The following is a 22,629-nucleotide window of genomic DNA, read 5'->3' on the forward strand; positions in this document are numbered from 1 at the left end:
GCCTTCTCCTCCCAGCTCCGCGGCGTTCCTCCCTGATGCAGAGTCAACATAATGGGGCTGAGCTGGCGCCATTGATCCTGCTGGGCTGGCGGAGCAGCTGTGCAGTAGGGATTAGCAGTGGTTTTCTTCCCTGTGGCACCGGGTCACAGGATTCAGCCCCCTGTGGTGGAAACAATCTTCCTCCTTCCCCACTACCAGAAATGTGCCTGTGGAGCAGGCAGTGGTCCTGAGGAGCAGAGCTATGGCAGCAGCTACACACGGAAATTAGGAGTTGGAGCCAAGTGAGAAGAGAAAAACAAAACAGGGACCAGACCGACAACATGGGTGGATAATAGACCTGTCCTGCCAAGCACACTCTTAAGAGCCATTGCCCGGGAAGGTCCTTCTTCCAGCCCCCTAGGACTGTCAGGTCCATACAGCCAGGGACTTCCTACAGCCAAGCTGTGTCTTGGAGGACCTTGAATTACCAAGAGCAGCTCTCGCTGTGGGGCAGCCACACCACAACCTTGCCCTTTGCCCCTGCCTAGGGAAGGCGTATGAGGGACTGTGGCTCCAGCAAGATCCCACCTCCAGCAGGATGACACGAGCAGAGGGAAGGAAGAGCCTTGCTCCACAATGAGTACACATCCCAGCTGCAGGTGCTGACAGAAAAGCATGCACAAGGTCATGGGAAGCACCTGAAGGTGGTGTTTTGAAGGCATCACTCTCCTTTCCTATTCCCTCCCTTTCACCACAGACAGTGTCACGGCAGATCTTCATTTCCTAAGCTGCCAGAAGTAGAGAAGGTAATTAGATACCAGTATGGCCTCAGAACATTGCTCAGAGTAGAGATTTAATCACTGTCCTTGTGGCTCATAAAGACAAAGTTCAATTGGAGGCTACAAAAGGCAGCTAATGTCTCCCATCACCCCCATGACCTATAGCAGCCCTCTAAGTCAGCATCAGCCTAGAACGAAGGCTACAGTGACTGACTGCTGCTGTGTGAGGCTCTGGTGCTGCTCACTGCTGGTGCTGACACCCTGCCCTAAGCCCCGGCTGTGAGGGGTCGGAGCAGGGCTGTGCCTGGCTAGAGCACAGGGAGATCTTAGGTGTGTAAGGATCATGAGCTCATCTTTCCACCTATATTACTGCAGACATCCATGGGCCTCTGGCATGTAACTTTTCTTTCAAGCCCACAGGCTGGTGTCTGCTGCTCTACTCTCATTAACACAAGATAAACAGTTTCAAAACCAAGTGCATTTCAGAGCAGTATTATGATGTAAGCAAGTGAAATAGGAATTAGGTGAATTAGAGCATCCAGTGCTTGAACAACCTGAGCTACCCAAAGGAAAAGAACTGACCCATTTCTTCCCTTTGTCCCAAACCAACATCATCTTCTGCTGTGGCCACTCACATCAGTAATCACCAGCATGAGTGTGTGTCATCACTGGGAGCCTATGATGAATTTGCCTGAGTCTGGGAGCCCCAATGAGGGCTACAGAAAGGGGGTGGGGAGGTCACGGGGTGCATCTGTGCTCAGTTGATGGATTGTGCCTGACCCATGAGGCTCACCAGCCCTAGATCTGTATTTATCTTTCCAGGGAACTCGAAAAACAACTGCCTCAGAGAGGAAAAATGGTAGGAGAGCCTGCGAAAGGCAAGTGGGCAACAGTTCCTGGCACTGCCTGTGGATTTGCAGAGCTGTACAGTCATTTGTGGGATGCAGGCTCTAGATCATGGCCATGTAAGTCCTGTCTCCCTCTCTTCCCCCACACTAGTCTGTGGAATGGAGCATGCAAAATAAAAAGGGAAATCTGAGACTCGCACTGCGGCAGGCTGAACGGTTTACATTCTTGTCTGCCATGATATCCTCCTCCCAGCTTAGTCCTTATCTGCTTGACCTTGCATAGCCAGCATCAAAAAAGCTGATATTCAGTACAGAGGAATTCTGGAGTTCAAATGGGATAGGACTGCAAGGAGGAAAGAAATACGCTTGCAATATACTCCTTCTGGACTATGTGGAATCAAAAGCAGAAACACAGAGTGACTGAGGTTGGTAGGCACCAATGGAGAGTGTTTCATCCACCCCTCTGCTCAAGCAGGGTCAAAGGAGGCTGCTCAGAGCCATGCCAGTCAGGTTTTGAATGTCTCCTAGGATGGAGGCTCCACAGAGCTCCTTGGGTGACCTGTGCCAGTGTTTGACCACTGTGATTTTTGTGTCCTTTACTGCAAATTGTGGCCATTGCCCCTTATCCTGTCACTTGGGACTATTGGGAAGAGTCTGACAGCATCTCCCCTGCTCCCAGTCCGCATCAGGTATTTACACACCTTGGTAAGATGTTCTCTGAGCCTTCTTTTCTCAATCCCATCTCTCCCAACTTCTCCTCCCAGCCTTGCCCTGTGTTCATCAGGAAGAATCTTCCTGAGGTGTCTTGGATCTCCCTACACTGGAACACACACAAACCCCCTTCTTCTTAAACCTCAGCCTTATGAGGGAGTGCCAGTAACTCCCACCTAGGTCAATAATCCATAGGTATTGCTCCTTGCGCTGACACTGGCCAAGCACTGCTGAATGAGGACCTCACTTGTGCCGCATGAGACAGAGCATAAGACACCGGGCTCTTGCAACTGAATTAAGGAGCTTGCTATGATGACATGAAACTTCAGGGGGTCAGGTCATAGGCACGGGTCACAGACATCAGTAGGGGTAGGGCCGTAAGGTGATGCGTGTTTTAAAATAAACATACATCATTTGTTCCACTTCGGGGTATCTGATGCAATAACTGTGTCACAGTTTTCCTCTGTCACATCCTTCCCACATGAGAGGGGAAACATCACTTCAAACCAGCATTCTGGATGCTCTCCTTTCCCCCACACTCCCACTCCAGCTCTGCTTGCCATTAAGCTTTCTTCAGGTTTAGCACACGCTTATTCTTTCCATTGGCTGCAGAATCTCTACAGTGTTCCTGTAGCTGCTCCTGCAGATTCTAGACCAAAATTTAAGCAGCAAAGGTAAATAACCACCACAGGCCTTCATCTGACAAATTGACGCTTCTGGCATGATACATTAAGGTCACTCTTCTAGGCTTTTTCTTCCCACAAAAGCTCTGCCCCAGCTAGGGGCTCCCCTCCACTGAATAGGTAGGAAGACAAGGCTGCCCGCACATGGTGCCCAGAGAGGTGAATCACTTCTTGGTACTTCACTGAGAAATGAGACTGGGAGGAAAGTCCAGAGATGAGTTTCACATCATGGGAAGGGGACAGCAAAAGAGCGAGGAGCCTTCTTGTACACACTAAGAACCCTGGGATGTATACTGATCCTGACTGAAGGGCTTTCAGTGCAGATGCCCCTCACATCCTCTCATTGCAGAAGGGCTGGGTGATCTCTCTTCCAGCATGACTCTGCCCGCCCCGTGGTAACACACAGATCCCTCCCTTGCACGAGAGCAAGGTCTGGGCATCGCAGGGTGGAAGGAGGGTTATCTGTTTCAGAAGGAGGGGAAATTCCCTGTGTGAAGTGGAGATCTAAACCAAGATGAGGATGTTGGGGAAAAACACACGTTCCATGTCAATGTGGTAGAATTTGGCCTCCCACCGCTAGAAGGCTGGTGGAAAACAGTTCGCTCCGCTGTGTAGTTTCATCCTTCAAAACCTGAATTAGAGTAATCGCTGTGGACATTCCAGCGTCTGCAAGCTAATGATGATAAAAGGCAGTTGCAACCCTCCAGTGCTGGGAGGAAATCAGGTGGGAGGCCTAAGCCTCGCAACCAGCATTTGCAGACAAGCAACCTTAAGCCTTTTTGAAGGGCGCTGTCAGCAAACAGGAGCTTAGGGAGCGCTTCAGGTTGGCAGGAGGCAAGCAAGAACGTATCCTCCTGTTGCCTTTTTTTTTGGGAGGGGGCGGAGGGGGGGATATGCTGCCAAAGGAGCCAGTTTGACAAAAATCGAGGCTGGATGCCTCTGTGCACTGGTGTAATGGGAAAGCCCTTCGCAAGGCAGGAAATCCTGGAGGCACTCCCCTTAGAGAAAGCTTGTGTGCAGGAGATCAAATGGGGACTCCCGCATGCCCGAGGCCCCATTGAGATGTATATTAAGTGATGATGCTCTTGGGTCCTTTGGTGTATTTGCTTATAATTGCCATGCCCCCCAGAATACCTGCTTTTTCCTTTAGCCCCATTAGGACAAGTGCATTTAGAAAAAGCCTCCCAAAGGTTCCCCCTCATGCTCTGCATCATCCTTGACCCCATGGGGCACCCTAAGGCTGTCTCCAGCTCTATAGCCCAAACCCTCCTATGTTGACTTTGTGTCAGTGCTCCTACAACATGGATTCCTGACTGCTGAGCTCACTTCACACAGGCATGTGCAGGTATTCCCCGCTCCGGTGACTGATACCTTCAGCATTCCCCATGACTTCACAAATACTTTCATAGAGCAGCCACAGAACTTACTCCAGTATCTCCCATCTCCTTCCCCATGGCACTAGGAGGATGCAGGGGTTAAAAACCAAAAACAACAACAACAAAAATAAAGAAATAAAGAAAAAAAAGAAGGGGGTATGAAAAAAAAGAGGGACAAGGAGCAGCAGGAAGCCACAGCAGACATTACTCTTAAGGAAACCCATGAGTAAGGAGCAGCTTGGCCTGGCACCAGCTTGGCTAGCCATGACTCACCCAGTATCTCCTCCCTACCACCGTTTCTTTTTTAACTTGGATATGACATCCTCCGCTCTCAGCCTGGTGTACCCAGGTTCCCTCCACTCCAGGGACTGCAGCTTTTCCCAGGTGAGCAAGGGAATCCCATCTTAACCTGCCTCCTTACTGCCTAACCTAACACTAGCACTACCCCTTTCCTTTCTGAAGCCAAGATGAAAGGATTACTGCATTATTTGCCTTTTAGCCCAGGTGGTCTGCTCAGCTAGCCTCTGCCTCATTTGCCATTGTTGCAGCTAACAGATGTCTGGATTGCAGCTGCTCTCCATGAAAGAAGCCCTGAGCCCTGCTACAACCGGGCACCTGGCAATGCTGTACCCATTTGTTCATATTGAAGGAACATGCGAGCTTTTAATTGGTCATGGCAAAGGGAGCTTTTTAATAACTTCAATTAACAGAGAGAGAAGAACTCCAGTTAGCTCTTGCTATACAAAAAGTGTCCACAATGTCATTAAAACAAGATTTACAAGTGTCATAATTCTCAGCAGCATAGTCAACAATACAGCCAATCATTACAACTGAGCACCAAAGGAGAAGGGGGGGGGGAACATCACACCACCGAGGAACGGGAGAAAAAGAGAGGAGTGTGGGGCGAAGAAAGTGCAGAGGAAAAAAGAAAAGTCATTTTTTTCTTTTCAGTCTAAATTGATTTTATTCTACAAAATGCTACTCAGTTAAAATTGTAAAAGCAGAACAATTTTAATGTGTTTTCTTTCATAGCAGCAAGCTTTCTCTAACAAGCTTTTTGTTTTAGTGCAAATACTGTAGGCCTGTAATTCAGTAAAATAACAAGAACAGGAAAGAGACAACGCCAGAGAGAATGCCTGAGAGCTGATTCTCCAGGACTGCAAGAACAGCATTAAGATCACGACAAGCAAAGAAGGGTCCCGATTCAGCAGTCACCTTTAAGAACCAGCTTGTGGCAGAAACTATTTCACTGCAGACAAACAAGAAAACCCAACCAAACAAAACCCCCATGAGCTAGAACTTTAGAGGGAAAAAAAAAAACCCAACAAAAAAAAAAAGAAAGATAATGGTGCCCCCAAACCTTCAATAATCCTCATGGTCACCTATTAATCACTGAGGCTTGATTCCGCCTCTGACACCCGCTTTGCAGCAGCAAAATGCTACTGATGCTCTCAATGTGCCCCCAGGAGAGTGGAATCAGAATCAGGCCCTTTCTGTATGTGAGGATCTTAAAGTAGACTTTAGTGACACTAGTAACTTATCGCCCTAATAAAGATGCACTATCCCTTATTGATGTTACTTTGAACTACACAGTATATCAAGATATATACAACAGTTTATTCTCTCACTGAGCAAAAACAATTGGATACCTATTTTCTACACATTTTAATATGGTTTTAATATCAAGTAACCACAAACAAGAAAGTGGAATAACCCTTTAATCATACAGGATAGGAGGGGAACAATTAAGTAAAACAGGATGGGATTTTATTATTATCTTGTATTCTGAGATTCGTCCTGAACTCAACCTACTGTTCACAGAGGAATGATAATGCATCTTTAGAAACACATCTCTTTGTACATTTTATACAGACGACAACAAAACCCAGAATCTTTCATTTAAAGAATCAAAAGAAAAACAATTATTAACCTAAAAACAGAAGAAGATTGGAATATTTTTAATGCTTTCTTTATTATATCCAAGTCTTGAACAAAAAAAAAAAAAAAAGATGTAAACATGATAAATAAATAAGAAATAAAATGCAGATTGTTCCCCCCACCTCTTAAAATGTTTGACTTGGCCTTCCTAATGAAAATGAACCTGTAAGTGTCATGATAATAAGATCTCTTACATTTCAGAAGTCTGTTTTAGAACGAAGAAACGAAACAACAAACAACCCCAACAACAAAAGGCAAAAAAAGAAGGCAACAACCAAACAGCAGGAATGTGAGTTGAGAGGATGTTAAATTAATGGTGGGCAGATCTGCTGGAGCAGGCACAAGACGGCTGCCTGCCAATAAATAAGATACCAGGGAGGACGGGGGGGGGGGGGTGTCTTAGGTTTGCTTTCATTTTGCTTTTCTTTTCATTTAGGATGAAGGCCAGGTGGATCCTACATACAGTAAGCAGCAAAATTAAAAGGTTCAGATGAACTAAATAGATCATTTAAATAATAATTATAAAAACAGACAGCTACTGTCCCCAGCATGTTGGTCCCAAATCCCATCACACCACAAGCAGTTTGAGACTCACCCAGTCTCCACACCTACGAGAAAGGAATGGATGAAGGCAATGCCACAACTAGGAAAGCGGAAGGAGGAACAAGGGCAAAACTGGAATGGCAAACATCACCTGGAAGCTGAATGTTTCCTTCAGAGCAGCTGCTACTGCTCCTCCCAGTTTGGCATTGATTAATTTAAGATGTTTCCTTGGGCCAGTCACTAGGGGATTAACCCAATACCAGCTACAATTCCCTGGGCCTTTTTCCATTGACTCAAACAACTCTTGGTCAGACACTAGTTATAACAGCTCCCACATCCCCATTACATGCAGAACATGAAGACTACGTTTAGGAATTGGCAGGGAATGTACTCACAGAATATACCATTTGGGGGATGAAGAAGACAGTAATTTCCCAAAAAAGCACAGTAAACCTGAAGAGAAGAATGCGGGGCCAGACCAAAACAGCAGAGGAGCTCAAGTTGTACCTGTCTGCCAGAAACTAAACAAGAGTAAGGCTGACCCACAAAATACAGAAGAGGCAGGAGACCAGCGATCCCAACACAGACATCCTCTGAGAGATTTAAGGGACAAAACGGGCAGGCACAAGGTATTCAGGGCTTTTTCCAGATAGTAGAAAATAATCCTCTTCTCCAGGCAGTTTCAAGTGGCTCCCATTAGTATCAGAGGACAGGAAAGGGGACCATCCTGTCCCTGAGAAGGTCAATGCCAAGGCAGCAGGCAGTGGGCAAGGGCCAGCTGCAGATCCTTAGCTCCTTCTGGCAATGATTCAGTGATGAAAGGTAGGTTTTTGTTGTTCCACCAGGAGCTGGGCTTATTTGGGTTTGAGGATGCACCTGACTTCCTGAAACCCCAAGTAGGAATGCTCCTAAATTCCCAGGAGACAGCAATCCCGATCAGCTAGCCTCAAAAGTAGCTGCATCACTTTAGGATTCGTCACTTGTCAGTGCTGTATTCTGCTCAAAAACGAGTGGAAATGACAGGCAGAGCCATGTTATTGAGCAGTTTTAGATTCTCAATCCAGACTAGCACAAACAAGCAACCTGAAGTGATGTCATCCTCATAAACCCCTATGAGAACAGGACCCTCTGTGCTAACTACGGGAAGTTTAGGGTCTACTTTGTTAAAAAGGAAGTTCTGATGTTCATGTAAGGACAAGAGAACTCCTTCATCAATTTTACTTATTGTGCAAGCTTCATTTGAAACCTCCGGCAGTGGTATAATGATGGAAGTGTTTTAGTGATAAAGAAAAAGCCTGAATCCCAATCAGCTTTAAAAAGCAAAAAGATCACTCATATTTTTCCATTTCTGGAAGGTTTGGTAAATATCTGTGTTTAAAAATAATAGTAATAACAAAAAAAAAACAAAGCCTACCTTTAGAGCCAAAGTAGTGTCCCTTTGAAATGACTCATGGAACGGACAGTGGCCAGGGTTTGAGGGAAACCAGCCCTGCTGAGGAAAGGTCCGCTTCCACAAGACTGAACCCTATTAATTCCCAGTGGAGCTGGTGAGGACTGCAGCAGTTTAGCATCTCACAGGACTGGCCCTATAATTGTATATTGCATTTCTTCAGGTCCAGCCTGACCAAGAAATATCCCGGGTTCAGTTGATTAAAAAAAATATATATAAAAGAACAAGAAAATCTCACACCAAAATAAATAGCTGCCACCACAGCTTCAACAGGCAGGACCAGAGAGCTATCCCTCAAGTGATTTAGCTGGCAAGCAGAGCAATCCTAGTGTGCACATAGTCATGGTTTGACATCGATAGGAACTGAGCTTGGCTCCATGCAGGAATAGGTTATACACATTACTGTTTTCAGTAGTGAACAGCAGCGCTGGAGAGCTTGTGCCCTCTGTGAGCACTTAGTAGTAGCAGCCAAGCCCACAGGTTGGAGAAGACAAGGACCCAGGGCTAGGGGGAAGAGCCCTCTGATTTGTTTTGTCTTCAGGCCAATCAACCCCAACACAATCAGATCAATTACAACGTAAAAACCCAGAGGCCAAAGATCAAGGTGCAAACAATCGTAACCCATTTTCCTCTGCTGTCATTTGTCATTCATAACCAGAGGTTGTTGGAAGCTCTGTTCTAGTTCAAATAGGTCACCACTTCAACCATGCCATTCCTGCCTGGTCAGGAGCACCCTGTGGCCTGTGCTGTGCTGGAGGTTGGACCACTGCCTTCCTCCCAGCCTCGGAAATTGGGAATCTCTGGGCAAACAACACCCACTAGTATCAACTGGTGGATGTGCACTGCTTTGTTTCCCAACAATGAAAAGGTCAGCAAGGGTACAGACAGAAAGGTAGTTTCACCATCTTATCCACTGCCAGTCTCCATCCTAGATTTATAGGCACATGGTGCCACCTCTTTTTCGGTAGCATGTTTTACTAATATGGCCAAGGGGAGGATTTACTAACAGGAAGAGAACAGCCTCTGAGTCAGAAGCCTGGATGGGGAGGAAGATGCAATACTCCCTAGATAGCAGGCAGCCCAGGAAAAGTAAACAACAAGCAGCAGATTTGATATCCACCAAACTGGGGTAAAACCCTGCCAAAGACACTGGTAAGTACCAGCCCAGCAGCTTTTCTGGTGCTACTTTGGCCCTGAGATGCTAACTTGTGTTTTGAGGAGCCCAAGGGGATAAATATATCTACACTTTTAAGAAGAAAGGCTTCTGCATGAGGCTACTGCTGTCTCTGTGCCCCAAGCCAGAGTTCTGAGCTCTGCCCTTGCTGCTGAGCCCTCAGGCTCCTCATGTCCCCCATCCTCCCTCATTCCTGGACCTCCTAGCCATCCCCCCCTGCCTGGGCAACCCTATGTGCTTCCCCACAGCCTGTCCTGAGGGGAAAAATCCTAACAAGCCTTTAGAGTTCAAAGCAACTGGATGAAATGTCATGGGATCGACAACATTGGAAATGATAAGCACAGAGAGAGAGAGAGAGGGAGAGATTGAAAGTGAGAAGTTGTAAGATCAGCTAACCAGAATGATCTAAGCACAGAGCACAACCGATCAGATCCATTCACAAAGGAAAGGGACGACTAGCAATTTCTGCAGCTCGCCTTCAGTCCCGGCCACGAGTGCTCCCCAAGTCCACCACGGCCATAAAAAGGTTTCCATAGGCAGTCCCTACAGAGGGGACGTCACCCTCTCCAAACAGTCCTGGTGCGTCAGTCCCACCCTTGCCATTTCCTGCCTCCGGGGAGCTGGCGTTGGTCCTCACTCTCCTTCCCGGAGCTGCAGCACTTCCCCATCCTTGCTCCTGCTGCCCTTGTGCTTGAACGATCCTGTGCCTGTCTCTAATCCCACAGAGGGGGGCTCCCCCCATGGTGCTGGGGGGGATGTAACACACTGGCAAAATGGGGGGCCGCAGGGGGATTACAACGCCAGCAAGGTGGGAGAGTTCAAGGAATCCGAGGACTGGTCACCGCTGCTGCTGCTTCTCCGGTGAGCTTTGGAGCAGGACTCGGACGGCGAGAGAGGAGACTCCTGATCCAACACGTTGGGGTAAGTGAACACCAAGTTGGAGGAGCCAGGAGTGATGGCTGGTGTTGAGGTCACCACGATGGGAGTGTTGAGTGCCTCCTCCCCATAAAAACCTCCAGCAATGCTGATGGGCTTAATGACAGACCTCTGGGCTTTGTCAAGGACCAAAGAGGAGGAAGGGATCTCTTCCTCCACAGGCTCCTGCTTCACCACCACCGCTCCGCTAGCTCCAGTCCGAACACTCTGGAGGCTGCTGGATGGAGGGCTCCGACGCTCCTCAGGGCTGATCTTGCACACGGGGCTGTGAGCCACCAGCATAAACTCCAGCTTCTCCTTCTCCTTCTGGAGCTCAGCAATCTCCTTTTGCAGCACTGACTTTTCCTCCTCCAGCACTTCAGTTTCCTGCAGAGAAAAGGGGAATTAGTAAATACCAGAGGCTTTGAAACTGCTCCTCACCTGGAGCATGGACATCATGTCTAGTTCCCACCTGGCATGAGCAGGTACCCCCTAGGCTCCTTATGACCCGAGCAGGCATCAGGTCATTGCCAGCTGAGTGTCTTGTATTTCATGTGTCTGCCAGAAGGCTGTTCCCAAACTTCACCAATATAAGGGTTATAAATAGTCTCCTCATGAGTTCACCTTCATTTTCTCATGGCCAGCTTCTACCACTCTTAGCCTGTGACTTCACTCTTCTCCTTTGCTGTCTGTCTGACAGACACCGTAGCAGAGAGGACTCGGATACCCTCCCATTGTTTTTTTTGCATTAGGTAAGTCATATTCTTTTCACTTAAATAAGAGGTAGCATACGACAATCTCTAAGCTGTTTCCATTTTTTTTCTATAGTGCATATTGTATGTATAATATATACAATATATTGTATATAGTGCATATATTTTAGTGTGAGGTGTCCCTGTCCATGGCAGGGGGGTTGGAACTGGATGATCTTAAGGTCCTTTCCAACCCTAACTGTTCTATAATTCTATGGTTCTACATTCCAGGTTAGGTCTGACTCTTGCACTCCACTTTCATCTCCATTGACTGCCTCCTAGGATATACACATATATCTTTCCTGTGGTCACGTCACACTGATCATCATAGTCAATCTGTGAGCAATTAATACCTTCCTGTGTGAGGAGCTCACCATTTCACAAATAACTTGTCCTCAGTCCTTCAAGTTATGACCTCCCACTTTGCACTCCTTTCACTTCTATTACTTTGGTCATGACAATCCTCAGATTCTTCCTACAGGATGTCCTGCTTCCACTACACTGGGAATACCTCCCAAATTTGAGTCAGCAGCACATTCCACTGGTACGCTTTCGCTACTGTTCTTCTTAATAAGATCATTGAATAAAACCAGCCCCAGCATGGTTCCTGACCAGGAGCGCTAGAGCCTTCCCTCCAGCCTCCTTCAACACAACCCATCCTCTCCTCCTCTTCAGTCCCTTACCCACCCCCTAGTTCTTGTGGTCATTCCTACATTCTCCAGCTTAACTAGCTGTTTCCCCTGTGGCATTAGACCTTTCTTGCTTCCTTTGTGCAGGAAATCATTTATCCCCACCAAAGAAAGGTTAGCCTAAAGGATGTAGCTTTGACAGGTACATATAACATCTGCTTCTTTTTCTACTGCTTTCAGATGATCCTACCGTCTTCAGTGCTTTTGTCCTTAAAGTCTGCCTTTGAGGCATACAGCATCTTTATTTCCACTTATGGAGGAAGGCCAGAGATAGGAAGACTCATGCTAGTTGGGAGGCTAGAGGGAAGGGAGCTCCTAGGACATTTTGGGCAGGCAACAATGGGAATTCAGCCTCCTGAGCTCTGAGTCTGAGCCCTCACCACCACTGTTGTAGGAGTAACATCACTGGGCAAGCCTGGAAGGGGAAGACAGCGCATGTTTTGTAGCATCTTCCTCAAACATGCTAGCTGAGGGAGAGCAGTGCCCTTCAAGCTGGTCCAAAGGGCAGGTGACAAGGAAGGAGGAATGTATGCAGAGCACGTACCGCCTGGAGTTTCTCTGTTAGCTCTCGACGCCTGTTACGACACTTAGCAGCTGCCAGCTTGTTCCTCTCTCTCCGGATCCTTCGCTTCTCCTCTTCCTCAGGAGACAGCTGTAGGCAAGTGCCAAGAAAACCCACAATCAGATCTGAGCAAGGCATTCCTTGAAGTTCTCAAGGATTTAACCACAACGCAAAGGAAAAAGGCCTGATCCAGCAGGATGCTGAGCACTCCCCCTCTTCACCAGTGTCAGCAGAAGATGAAAGCACAGTATCTCTCCCTGAACTGGGTCTTAGCAGAAGGGTGAGGAGAAGATGGAGTTGGGAGCAGGGGGAAGATTGTGTAAGAGGACAGTGAATCTGCACCAAGGCCAAACAGATAAAAGATGCTCTGATTGTTTCACAACTTGGGTGGTACATTAAGCAAAACCAGAGCACGATGTTGTAAGTGCCTCTTTCTTGAAAGAAAATAATCTGCTGCTTCCCACAGAAAAAATAGTTGTTAGCTGGAAGGGGGAGACAGGAAAATCAGCAGAGCTCCCATGAAATCCATGAAGCAACAATGATTTATACCACCCAAAAATCTGACCTCAGATTTTCGAGCACTCAGCAAGATAACACACTTGCAACAGCAGGCAAGGCTCCAGTGATATCAAGGGCTTCCTGACATCCTCACTGATGTAAGTCAGGAGCAAGTCCATAGAAACCCATTGAGCGACACTTGTGAAACCAGAGGAAGTGAGCAGGAGCCCGCAAGATCTGGTCAAGTCAGGCCTAGCTTTTGGGGGTTTGAGAGGAGGTTTGTAAATCCCAGCAGCAGCAGATAGGCTTGTACCACCGCCAAGGCCAGGGAGCTGGTACAGCAGCGTGCGAAGAGGGCTGGCATGGCTCAGCTCACAGACCACGGGGATTCACGGCACGCACTCGGCTGCGCATCCTCCTCCACTGCAGACTGACCTGGTGCCCTGCACTTCAGCCTCACCGGCTGGTGTGTGCAGCCAGGGCTCTAGCCCAGCGACTGCCAACAGCAGTGAAACGAGCGCGCTGCAAAGCGCGACTCAGAGCTCACGTAGTGCCAGCGGAGAATGGAAAGAAAAACCTTCCCATGAAAGCTTTGAGTTTCAGCATCTCCAGGGGCTGTCAAAATTGCAAATGAGACATTCACCCTTTTACCATGTTTTTCTTTTTTCGTGTTAGTTTTATGCTAACCTCATTCTGGTTCGTTTCAGTTTCCTTTATTTCCCTAATTTTCACCTTCGCAGTTCCACGGGGTTTACCTCAGCCTCTGGGCATTCACCTCGCTTGGTTCTGCTTTCTTTTTATCAGGGTCTGTGCCTGTGATTTCACCTGCACACAGCGTGAGCTGCACACCGAACAATACGAGTACTTCTAGGACTTCAGGACACAGGTTTTGGGCCTGAAAGCTTTTCCATCAGCAGATCACTGCGCTCCATCTCTGGATGCCCTTGCAGGCAGCAGTAAGGAGCCCCTACAAGCTGTCCCTGCTACAGCTCTGCCTTTTCACCTTCCAGCTTGTATGTGTGCAGGGTGAAAATGTATTTGCACACAAGTATCTGCAGTACAGCAAAGCGTTGTGCATGCACGCAGATTCTGTGCTGACTTGGGGCCTTTGTGTACAGTTTTCAAGGGCCCTTTCATGCTCTGGGAGCACAGACCTCATTGAAATATGTTGGGATCGAAATTTCTCTTCCCAGGAGAAATTATCTCTCTTGGAGGCCATGGCTTTGCAAACATCTCATAGAGGGGGCTCAAGCCTCTAATCTGGACGTGCTTAATGTTACACCAGGTCTACAAAGGACTATTCTGTCAGTGGCCGCTGGACTTGTTTGAAAGCAGTTGGATTTGGCACCATTTGCGCCTCTGCTGTATGTGTTATCTGTAGCTTGTCCAAGCCCAATACGTGCATTCACTGGCAGAAACGTGCATCAAAACAGGCTCTTTTCACGAAGCGTTACACAGTGTTTTCCAAAAAGGCACTCCGATGTGGTGTTCAAAGCACCAACAGTGGAAAGCTGAGCCAAAGAGCTACGGTAGAGCGCCCGGGTACTGCCTTAGCACGTGCCTAATCAAAAGGACTTGGCTTTGAATGACCCACACTGAACGACTTGCAAACAAGCCACAGGCCAGGAATTGCTTGGCAGGCATCCTTCAGCAAATAACTCTGAACAACAAATAAAGCGGAGAATATGGTGATCTCTTCATGGCCAATTTGTGAACACAGAGGCAGCGGTTGTCAAACAAATTAGTTGTTGCTAATTATTGCCCCAGTTCTCGTGAGAGCTTCCCTGGCTTTGGACACCAGCCCTGCACGCAGTGAACCGGGAGGTAGCTCCGGCTGGTGGAAAGGGCTGGCACATACCCGAACCAACACGACTGCCTTTCCTTCCTCCCAAAAATGAGTCCTCAGTGCACCCACCCCAGCTCCTCAGACTGAGGCTTGTCTTACTCTGGACAAGTGACTTTAACCCCTTCCCTCCCCTTTAGGTCTACACCAGAGAGCTACTTCACATAAAATAATCAGACAATGAATCAAAACAGACGACATGGAAGTAGAAGTAGGGCTGGTGAGTCTTCTTGGAAACAGACCTCACGCAATGGTGTGTGCTCGTGCACCGAGGCTGTGCAGCACATCTCATTACACTGCTGTGCAGCGACCCACACAACTGCTGCTTGGGAACAACACAGAGAGATCTACACTATTCAGACTGCTGTTGTTGTTCTTTAAAGAAATCAGCCTTGCACAGCGGATAGCTGTTCACCAGACAGCCCTGCAGAAGGCTGTTTCTTAATAAGAAGAGACTGACAGGGCTGAAAGGATTTATAGAAGATGCCTGCATCTAGCCCACTACCCTGTCCCAGAGCAGGATCCATCCTCCCAAGGGGAGGTTCAGCACAGAGCAGCACTGGTACAAGTCACCCCATCCCAGCTATGAAAATGCTGCTGACTTGGGAGCATAAAACCCTCTGCTTATGGGATCGTCACCTCACTCCTGTAAAGAGATCAAGCGTTTGCATGTTCATAGTGGGAAGGTGGATTTAGACATCCAGAAGGTTCTTGCTACTACAGCTGAGGTGCTCTAAGGAAGCTATTCCTCCCTGCACGATGCTGGCTAGTACTGGTGGTATCACCCAGAGTGAGACCAGAGCAGTGCTAGCTGCCACCGAGAGGACACAAACCACCAGCTGATGTAATTTGGGTGTCAGGTTTATAAAAGAGCTATGAAAACGCTCCTCTGCTTGCTCAGAGGTTTCCTTCTGCCTGCAGTGGCAGAGACACTCAAACCGAAACCCAGGGCTCAACTTCAGAGTTTCACCTGCTTTGGAAACCGAGCCGCAGTGAGGCCCAGTGGTGCGAAGTGTTTGAGAGAGATCGGGTAAATCTCACTGTACGATGAGGAGGCAGCAATTAAATCACCCTCTGGCTCACACCCTCTGCCACCCTGAGAAACCCCAGCACCTGTGCAGCACAGGGGACGGACCTCAGCACTCCCCATGGGGCCAGGAGATCCCAAGAGAGGGGGATCTCTTTACAAGTGGTTTCGGGACACCCCCAGCCGCTCTCCGCGCTGTGGTTACCTGCTCGTCTCTCCGTCTCCGGCCCACGGTGGTCCCGATGGTTTTGATGACACCGGGTCGCTGAAGGGCTGTGTGTCCGGCCACTGAAGACAGCGGGGGCAGTGGGTGGCTGTAGGGGTGCGAACGGGAGTAAGGGTTTGACATGGAGGTGATGACGGTGGGCTGGACCATCCACTGCAGGTCTTGGCTGGTTGTGATGGCGTTGATCGTAGGGATAAAAGCGCTGCCTGATCCTGGCATATCTACTCGGAATTTCTAGGAGGAAAAGCAGGAGATAAAAAGGGAAAGAGAGAGAGAAGAAGCCGTCAATGAAAGCAGAACATAAACAGTTACTCAGAAACCAGCTAGGCCCTCAGGAGTGGCACCAGCAAGGATCAAAGCAGCACCTGAAGCAAAGGCATAGGCTGCAGTGCCTCTGCAGCATCCCAGGCTGCCCCTGCCCACCACAGCCCCCCGAGGAAGGCATTGGGCTCAGGCACTTCCCCTCCGGAGCAGCCCTGCCCTCTCCCAGCCTGCTTCCTCATCCCCCCACACCTCCTCAGCATCCCCTACACCAGCCTTCCCCTGGGGCAGCATCCCCACCAGTGCCTCCCGCCTGTGCCCACCGCTCCTTCCGGTGTGCAACGAAAGGGGAATTGAGGAGTCCAAAGAAAAGGAAGAGAAACTTCAGTTCTGAAACGCCATTGCCAGGCAGAGCAAAGCCTTCTCCTACCAAAGGATTACCCTGAAACCTGGGCTCGGTCCACACTGGGTTTGGGTATGGCGAGAACAGCAGCTTGCTTCTCATTCAGTGGCTCTGCGCTTGCCACACACACACAGGGCGAGAAACCCGGCCCCGGGATGGTTACGTGCAAGGATATGTATTTTAATAGCAGCCTATAAAATAGATCTTAGGATTCAGATCGGACAAGTTCCCTGCAGCTCTCTGCACTGTCTAGACAAAACAAGGCAGCAGTAAAACCGAGGCAGCAGCTAATGATCTCCTCCAAAATACATGTACACCTTGTTTCAGACAGAGGTAAACCCATCTGGATAATATGCTGGCACTAAATTGCAAGGAAAACAATTGCTTGTCCCCGGAGGGGGAAGCAGGGGAGAAAGAATGCTTTTGTCTATGCTGAGCAACTTCAGGAGGCTTCCAATGGTTAGACTTGGTTTTACAGACAGACAAGCCTTGCTCCAGCAATCACAGTCCAAGGGACAGGGCTTGTAAGACCAGCAGTCATCATTACCACTCATTTTGTGAGCATTGAGATGATCCCACAAAAAAACGCACATTCTTGGGTCAACAAACCAGCTTCCCAGAGAAAGGAGAGCCCTTGCATCAGCCTGACCTCAGCTCAGGTAAGCGTCCCAGATAAGGGACAGCACTTCAGCACAGATTTCCTTTTCAGGGTGTGCCTAGTCAAGCACCCTAAGTGCTTTGTTAAACCAAGGCTACTGCAAATAGTATTTCACATTCTGATAGCTACAGCATTTCGGGCCAGTATTAGCTGCAATAAGTCCAGCTGCCAACGCCTCGAGACCAGGAGATCCAGTTTGAATACTGATCAAAGCTGTAAGTTGGCATTTGACAGCTCAATATCTAGCAAGAAAGGAAGAGAGAAAGAAAGAGTGAATCCAGTTAAGCAGGTGGGGGAATTACACAGGCAGGATGACACCGGCACCAAGACCTTGGCAAAAGCCCCACCAGAACCTGAGAGATTCACCTGGAGCTCGAGCCCCACACGGCCTCAGCATGCCCCACATTTCAGAGCACATGCCATCTTTGTGACCTCTCCCAATTAACTACAGAGACCCAGAGATTAAAACTGTCAACACTGCAAAGGAATTTAAGGGTGCGGATCCCCATCTTTGCTCTGCCCAGTGCAGGCTGTGACCACACGGCATGGGAGAGGATGCCTTGGTGCATCCAAAACCATAACACAAAGGACCTTAACCTCCCAGAAGGGAGGAAGTAAGAGACTAGTTGAACCGCAAGTGCTCAAGTCAAGGGACGCAAGTTCTGCTTCCAGCTCCACAAGTGGCTTCTACAATGACCTTTTGCCTACCTGTGCCACCATCCCTCCTGCACCCAAAATGCACAGAAGAGTCCTGTCTTCTTTGCAGGGACACTAGAAAGCTATGGCTGAAAACCTGAGATCATTTATGTGAAGATGCCATTTGTATTCCAGAGCAAACAACCTTTGCCTCTGACACCCAATTATGTGTTAAAAATTCCCATCAGAGGTCAGGAGAGTCAGTCCCACCACCAAATCAGCCACATAAAGATGCAAGTTCACATTTATAGATGAAGCAACTACTCCACTCGCAGTCAGCCCTGTATTTAGCCTAGGACTCTTCTCTAACACCAGAGGAGGCCTCCTGGACAGCAAGGGGGAGCTGCTCAGTCCAGCCACAACCCTCGGCAGGCTTGCTTGCTTGCTTGCATCCTTTCATAGTTTTTGCTTGCAGACTGGGGGAAGAGATGAGTGGGGCTGCAGCCCCTGCCTGTGCACGCTCCATCTCTGTCACCAGCTTCCTCTCCAATCCCTCAAAATATCTTCAAGCAATTTCTCCCAAACCCGTGTTCTGTATTTTCCCTTGATAACCAACTCAGGGACACGCTGCTGTGACAGGCTGAGTCTTCAGATAAGGGTACTCAGGCTACGACCAGGTTTTACAAGCACTGCTTCCTGACTGCTCAGTCTTTCCCTGCTAGGACACCGCACTGGATTAGATTAGCTATGCTAAAATGCTGCTGCCCCTGCTGCTGCGCCTGGTGGCCATCAGCTCTGACTCCTGGGACACAGCTGCCTTCAGAGGCAGGCCCTGCATAGCCCTGTTGAGCACCGGCCTCCCCACTTTGGAGCTCCAGACCTTTCCCCACACTGCAGCCCCAGCTTTGCTCTCCTTATTCCTCCTCCCCTCAGAGAGCTTGAATCCGCCTGGCAGCACCACCTGCCCTGACCCACATCCCCGTTTCTCTTCTTTTCAGACCCCTTCCTGCTATTTCCTCGCCCAGGAGACCCGTAGCTCTCCTCTCCCGATCCGGGAGAGGCTCCTGGAGGCACCTCTCTGCCAGGCTCTTGGTTTTCCTTATCTGCAAGGAATTCACAGCACTACGGCAAAGATGTGGCGATAGTCAGATTGCAGGGCTACACACGCAGCACACGCTCAGCCGCCAAGCCACTGCTCCCCTCCTGACCCAAGCGACACGCAGATGAAGGTAGCATTAACAAACCCCAACAACTAAGCAGCAGGCAGCAACAGTCCTGTTATTAGGAGTGCCAAGAACTGAGGTCAGTCTCTGCTCTGCCTCAAAAATATGTGGTGGGATGGGAGCCTCCCCCAGTCCATAGCCAGGGAGTCTCCAGTGAGTCCTTCCAGGGGCAGGCTTGGTTAGCAGGTCACAGCTGAGGAGCACAGGAACATATCAGGCTTTGGCTCCATGGTTTCCTTCTCCGTCTTAACAAGGAGCTTCCACACCACACCCCACCACATTTCTGCTCCCCTCCAGACCTTCGCGTACCTCTGTAACTGCAAGTGCTGAGTAGCACCAGAAACTGGTCTAGAAACAGGTACGGCGCCCACGGAAAAAGACCAAACCCAACAACAAAACCACCCCGAGGACGTTTTACAGCTACTCAGTTATAAAATACAGGGTGTTTAGGACACATCCTATAATAAATACAAGTGCTCTGGTGGCTCTCCCAAGTTGAACACCTCCTCGAAGGAAAAATGGACATGCTGCTGGGATATCAGAGGGGAAAGTCGACTGGTCTGAAAGAGTACACAAACTCCTCCCATGAAAGTCTATGTTTACCACATGGCAAGTCAGTGATTAGGAAAATAGCTTGACACGCAACTTAAAAGGAAAATGTTCCAGTGCTGCGTTCTATGGGAAAAATAATTAAAAAGCATCAAAGTTTTGGCTCAGAGACACGGTTTCCAGTTAACCATGTGACTGATGCATCTTTTCTTGCTTTGGGAAAGGAAGACAAATAAAGACACGAAAGAAAAAATTCCTACAATGCATATTTTCTACAGTGATAAAACTGCAGATCTCCAAAGACCAGAATCAGCAGAACAGCCCGGCTGCTAGGGTAAAGGCAACGCTTACATTTGATCCTAATCTACAACATCTGTAAGGATCAAGGGAGAGACGACGTACAAGCCTTGAGAAATCTCCCAGATTCTTAAAGAAAACATTTATGTTCTTGCTAAGCCGGTGTCCTGCTCAGAGCTCCGTTTCAGATAGTAACCCTAGAAACTAGTCTCCAGCCCCTGTATCATAAAGCCAAGAGCACCAGCTGCCTGGGGAAGACTTGCAGCCCCCGACAATGAAACGTTGTGGGTCAGACCTCACTTAGCTCAGTATCAAGGGGCTCAGGAGTTTGACGACCTCCCGCAGCAAGTGCTTGAATCCAGCGAAGGGAGGAAAGGGAGAGCGGAGAATTCACAGCTTCTTAGCCGAGCGTTTCCAGCTTCTCAGCTCCCCTTCCCGCTCCCACAGCCTTGCTCTAGCATTCAGTGTAAAACGGGGGATAAACCGGAGCCCCGCTACAACCGCTGGGAACCTCGGTGTGCAGCCCGCAGAGGGCACCAGCGAGATGCGTTTGGAGCAGGCGGGGAGCGGCAGCGAGTCATTTCTGGTAAAACTTCTTTTATGCGAGGAATGTCACGGGCTGGTACGGTTGGCAAAGTTTAAGAGTGGACGGGTTTTCCCCCCCCCACCCCTTCTTCTTTTATGATCTTATGACTTCTTGATGCGAGGACAGCGATGTGCTCCCGCTGCCAGGTCGCTCATACGAGCCACACATGAAATAATATTAGGGAGGGTTGGGGGCAGCCCGACTCTGACTTTTCAGAGGCAAAAAAAGGGAGTGAGGCTGGGCCAGCTGATGTAAACAAGTTATGAAATAACCCAGGTTTGTATAACCGGCCCGATTGTGTAACGCCTTCCCCAGAAGTGGTGGATTTAGTACATGTAGGCATCTAAGCCATTCCGAAACGTTTTCTTAAGGAAATGAAAAGGTGGGGAGGGGAAAATAAACCAAAAAACCACCCGGTTCGGCTTGCAGGTCCGTGAGCTCAAGCCGCTTCCATAAGGAAGTATCTCCCGTTCCCTAAGCGCCGCCGGGCCGCGGGAACCGGGCTAGGGAACGCTCCACCGACTCCCAGGAACTCCCGTCCGGGAAGAGGCCGTGGCCAGGCAGAGGGCGGCCGGGGCTCGCGGTGGAGCGGCAGAGCGGCGGGCCGGGCAGAGCGGCTCAGCACCGGCCTTTGGTGCTCACGGTGCGCAAGGCAGAAAGCAGCCCCGGAGACAAAGTTTGGGGGGAGAGAAGCGGGGAGACTACTTCGGGCGCTTGGAGAAGCCGGAGCCCGCTCCGAATCCCGTCCCGTCACCCCCCACACTGCCGGCTCTGCGGTAGCTGCGGCAGCGCCCTAAGAGTAATTCGGCGGCAGCTCCCGGAGCTCCGGAAAGAGCCATCCCGAACTGCTGCGAGCGAGCCAGGGCAGAGCCCGGGAACGGGCGGCGAGCGGGGCACGGCGGAGAAGCTCCCGACGAGAACAAAAGCGGGATGAAGAGACACAGATGCGCCCGTGTGCTGCCGGTACCGGCAATTGCCCGGAAGAGCCCTTCAGTTTCCGAGCTAACCCCAGCGGGGCGCGGACAGGGTCCCCTCACCGACACCCGCGGGCCACTCTGTGCCCGGTGCGGGGCGGCGGGGCAGCCGCGCTAGACGCTTCCTCACCGCTCGGAGCGGACATCCCGAGCCCCGACCGACGGGGAGCTCCTCTCAGCGTCCCTCCCGGTAGGGTCGCGGCGCCCGCTCCGGAGCGGGCGGGGAAGGAGGGAAGCGGCGCTGCTCCGCCGGCGGGGACGGGACAGGACGGCGGCTGCGGGCAGCCCGCGCCCAACCCGCCTGCGCCCCCGCGGCCGGCGCCTCTCCGCCGGGCGCCCGCGCCTTCCCCGCGGAGGAAGCGCCGCTCCCCGGGTGTGGCGGGGAACTCCCGTGCCCGGAGCGCTGGCGGCAGCCCCCGGGGGAACCGAGGGAGAGGGGCAGCGCCCGGCCTTACCTGCTGGGCTGCGCCGCTGGAGTAGGTCTCGGGGTGTCCCGGGGAGCCGCTGCTGCCTCTGGAGGAGGTGTCGAAGTTCCCGGGGTAGTCCTGGTACATGGTCCGAGGTCGGGCCGGGGGAGCCGCGTCCCCGCCTTCCCGCACCGACACCCGCCGCTCCCTCGCCGTCTCTCCGCCCCCTTCTCCCTGCCGACCTCTTCGGCGGCTCTTGCGTTTCGCCTCTCAGCGCTCGCCGCGGACAGCGGGGGGAAAGGGATGCAAAAAAAGGCTTTGGAGAAGGGGAAAAAAAGGTAAAAAAAAAAAACTGAGGGGAAAAAAAGAGAGGAAAAAAAAAAAGAAAATCAAGATGATGGTAATAATAATAATAATAATAAAATAAGCGCGGGCAGCAGGGACGCGCCGACGGGACGGGCTGTCTCGGTGGGAGCGGAGCGCGCAGGCAGCGCGACGTCCTCTCTCCGCGCTGCCCGGCGAGACTCACCCCGCCGGCGGAGCGGCCGCGGCCCCGGGGGCTACGGGCGGAGCGGTTCTCCCCCGCCTCCCCCCCCTCCCCTTCCTCCTCCTTTCCCCCACCAACCACCACCAGCACCGGCC

General features: G+C 50.3%; 1 protein-coding gene across 2 annotated transcripts; it reads right to left on the minus strand.

The window, feature by feature from the left end:
* Positions 1–5,037: 5,037 nt before the first annotated feature.
* Positions 5,038–22,292, minus strand: FOSL2 (FOS like 2, AP-1 transcription factor subunit). 2 transcript variants are annotated; one of them, XM_062637041.1, is made up of 4 exons: positions 22,036–22,292; positions 15,973–16,227; positions 12,382–12,489; positions 5,038–10,783 (listed from the first exon to the last, which is right to left on the minus strand). In XM_062637041.1, the coding sequence occupies exons 1-4, from the start codon at positions 22,132–22,134 to the stop codon at positions 10,274–10,276; spliced, it is 972 nt and encodes a 323-aa protein (XP_062493025.1). In that variant the 5' UTR covers positions 22,135–22,292; the 3' UTR covers positions 5,038–10,273. The 2 variants fall into 2 exon arrangements, with proteins under 2 accessions (XP_062493025.1, XP_062493026.1); XM_062637042.1 differs by lacking the exon at positions 22,036–22,292 and adding an exon at positions 20,316–20,997.
* Between the last annotated feature and the right edge of the window lie 337 nt (positions 22,293–22,629).

The sequence above is a fragment of the Pezoporus occidentalis genome, unplaced genomic scaffold (genome assembly GCF_034315485.1).
Source record: "Pezoporus occidentalis ecotype Australia unplaced genomic scaffold, CSIRO_AGI_Poc_V1 ctg50, whole genome shotgun sequence".
Taxonomy (NCBI): domain Eukaryota; kingdom Metazoa; phylum Chordata; class Aves; order Psittaciformes; family Psittacidae; genus Pezoporus; species Pezoporus occidentalis.